The sequence below is a fragment of the Poromitra crassiceps genome (assembly GCF_964638095.1).
Source record: "Poromitra crassiceps genome assembly, chromosome: 12".
Lineage (NCBI taxonomy): Eukaryota > Metazoa > Chordata > Actinopteri > Beryciformes > Melamphaidae > Poromitra > Poromitra crassiceps.
Window position 1 is genome coordinate 8,306,371 of NC_139632.1, and position 2,500 is coordinate 8,308,870.

The following is a 2,500-nucleotide window of genomic DNA, read 5'->3' on the forward strand; positions in this document are numbered from 1 at the left end:
CAGAACAGATATAAGTCTGGTTCCACTTCCACTACAGGGCCCAGTAGGGCCCTGCCAGTAGGCTACTTACTACAGTCAATATTTATATGACTCTATTTCCCCTCAATCAAAACAGGTAGTTTGTCTTACATCCTGTTGCCAACACATCTGTCTGCTGGGTTACACTTTCATAACAAACAGATAGGACTTTCAAGTTTCAACCGTGTGTGTCCCAAACATCTGGAGCTGGCCCCGCTGCTATAAGCCTGGGCCTGGGCCTGGCTGGGCTCTGCTGCTGTGTGGAGACCTGGTGACTTCCTGACTGGCTGGCTGTGTGACAAACACCTATCAACACATTGTTGCAGTCTCTTTTCCATTAATAAAATGCCTTTATTAGTCTGCTCTAAATAAATAGCTTACTCCTGGAGGAGAATTCCCAGACTAAAAGGAAGGAAGTGGGTTTAGGTTATTTTCATAGTAGCAAAAAGTAAATTGTTTTTAATAAGCCTAGAATAATAGCCTGCTATTTAAACAAAACGGCTCATAAATGCCTTCCTTATTCCTGCACTGTGTGTCTCTGTGTTTGATTACATTTTAGCAGCCTATTGATCACCATCATCAGCAGAATTAAATAAATAGCCTACAGCAGAATAATATGACCCAATTGGAAAATATCCCTTAATTACTTTCATAACAAATCTTTGGTAGCCAAGTTGCTTCATGATTTATTTGGACCTGCTGGTGAAGATGAAGAAGATGATGGTGGTGGTGGTGGTGATGATGAAGGCGAGTAGTCGCACGTGGTGCGGGGGAGTGATGATGAAGATGATGATCGCATCAGAGCCGTGTATTAATGAGGGCACATGGTGGCACTGGAACACCTAAACAGAACGGAAGCATATAATTAATGGTAGGCTATTAGCGTACAGCTGCTTTAGTGCTTTTACCACCTCAACAGGGTTGCTGCTGTGGTCCATAGTAACCTAGCTACTTGTCGCACGTGCACCGGCGGTGGGAGTGTCCGCGAGGAGGACCGCTCCACGCTCGCTCTAGCGCGCAGCAACAGCAGCAGCGCTCACACGACTACAGTCTGAACTTCGGGGTCTCGAGAGCAGGAGGTTGACTGACGAGAACAGAACAGCGCACTGAGCTGTCGTTTCATTCAGACACACACGGAACACAGGCAGCACCGTTCGTCTCACCGCATCTCCTCTCATCATCTCCTCTCCTCCCGGTGTCATCATGTCCGCTCGGCTCGTGCTGCTCCTGTGCTGCTCGGTGTTGGCGGTAGCGCGCGCTCGCAGGAGCTCACCGGAGCAGGAGGATGTCCAGGAGAGGTTCCACAGCGCCCGGTGCACGTCCCGGTGCCTCACCCTGCACATGACGCAACTCACCGCTGCGTTCAGACACCTGCAGGTAGGCTACTGTCTTACTTTTAACGTCTGCTTTCAGACAGGTAGGATGCTGTCACTCTCTTCACACACCTACAGGTAGTAGGCTACTGTTCTGTCACCTACAGGTAGTAGGCTACTGTTCTGTCACCTACAGGTAGGCTACTGTTCTGTCACCTACAGGTAGGCTACTGTTCTGTCACCTACAGGTAGTAGGCTACTGTTCTGTCACCTACAGGTAGGCTACTGTTCTGTCAGTGTGTCATCTACAGGTAGGCTACTGTTCTGTCACCTACAGGTAGGCTACTGTTCTGTCAACTACAGGTAGTAGGCTACTGTTCTGTCAGTGTGTCACCTACAGGTAGGCTACTGTTCTGTCACCTACAGGTAGGCTACTGTTCTGTCAGTGTGTCATCTACAGGTAGGCTACTGTTCTGTCACCTACAGGTAGTAGGCTACTGTTCTGTCAGTGTGTCATCTACAGGTAGGCTACTGTTCTGTCAGTGTGTCACCTACAGGTAGGCTACTGTTCTGTCAGTGTGTCACCTACAGGTAGGCTACTGTTCTGTCAGTGTGTCACCTACAGGTAGGCTACTGTTCTGTCAGTGTGTCATCTACAGGTAGGCTACTGTTCTGTCACCTACAGGTAGGCTACTGTTCTGTCAGTGTGTCATCTACAGGTAGGCTACTGTTCTGTCACCTACAGGTAGTAGGCTACTGTTCTGTCAGTGTGTCATCTACAGGTAGGCTACTGTTCTGTCAGTGTGTCACCTACAGGTAGGCTACTGTTCTGTCAGTGTGTCACCTACAGGTAGGCTACTGTTCTGTCAGTGTGTCACCTACAGGTAGGCTACTGTTCTGTCAGTGTGTCATCTACAGGTAGGCTACTGTTCTGTCACCTACAGGTAGGCTACTGTTCTGTCACCTACAGGTAGGCTACTGTTCTGTCACCTACCGGTAGGCTATTGTCACACTCTGTCACCTAGGCTACAGGTAAGCTACTGTCACACTCTCTGGTGAACTGTCACCTCCAGTCGGTGGTCATCATACAGCAAACAAGCACCCAAATCAACAAAACGTCAGTTAGCCTAATTCCAGAAAACCATCCATAGCCTACTCAGATGATGCTT

The 2,500-nt window shown here is 48.7% G+C and overlaps 1 protein-coding gene across 1 annotated transcript in view; it reads left to right on the forward strand.

The window, feature by feature from the left end:
• Positions 1–1,221: 1,221 nt before the first annotated feature.
• The window catches only part of anos1b (anosmin 1b), a gene marked incomplete at its 5' end in the record, with an annotated part of 70,842 nt that continues 69,563 nt past the window's right edge, over positions 1,222–2,500 (forward strand). The window contains one exon of the mRNA XM_083648341.1: positions 1,222–1,395. Coding sequence (XP_083504467.1) covers positions 1,222–1,395 — 174 coding nt within the window. The remainder of the gene's footprint in view (positions 1,396–2,500) is intronic.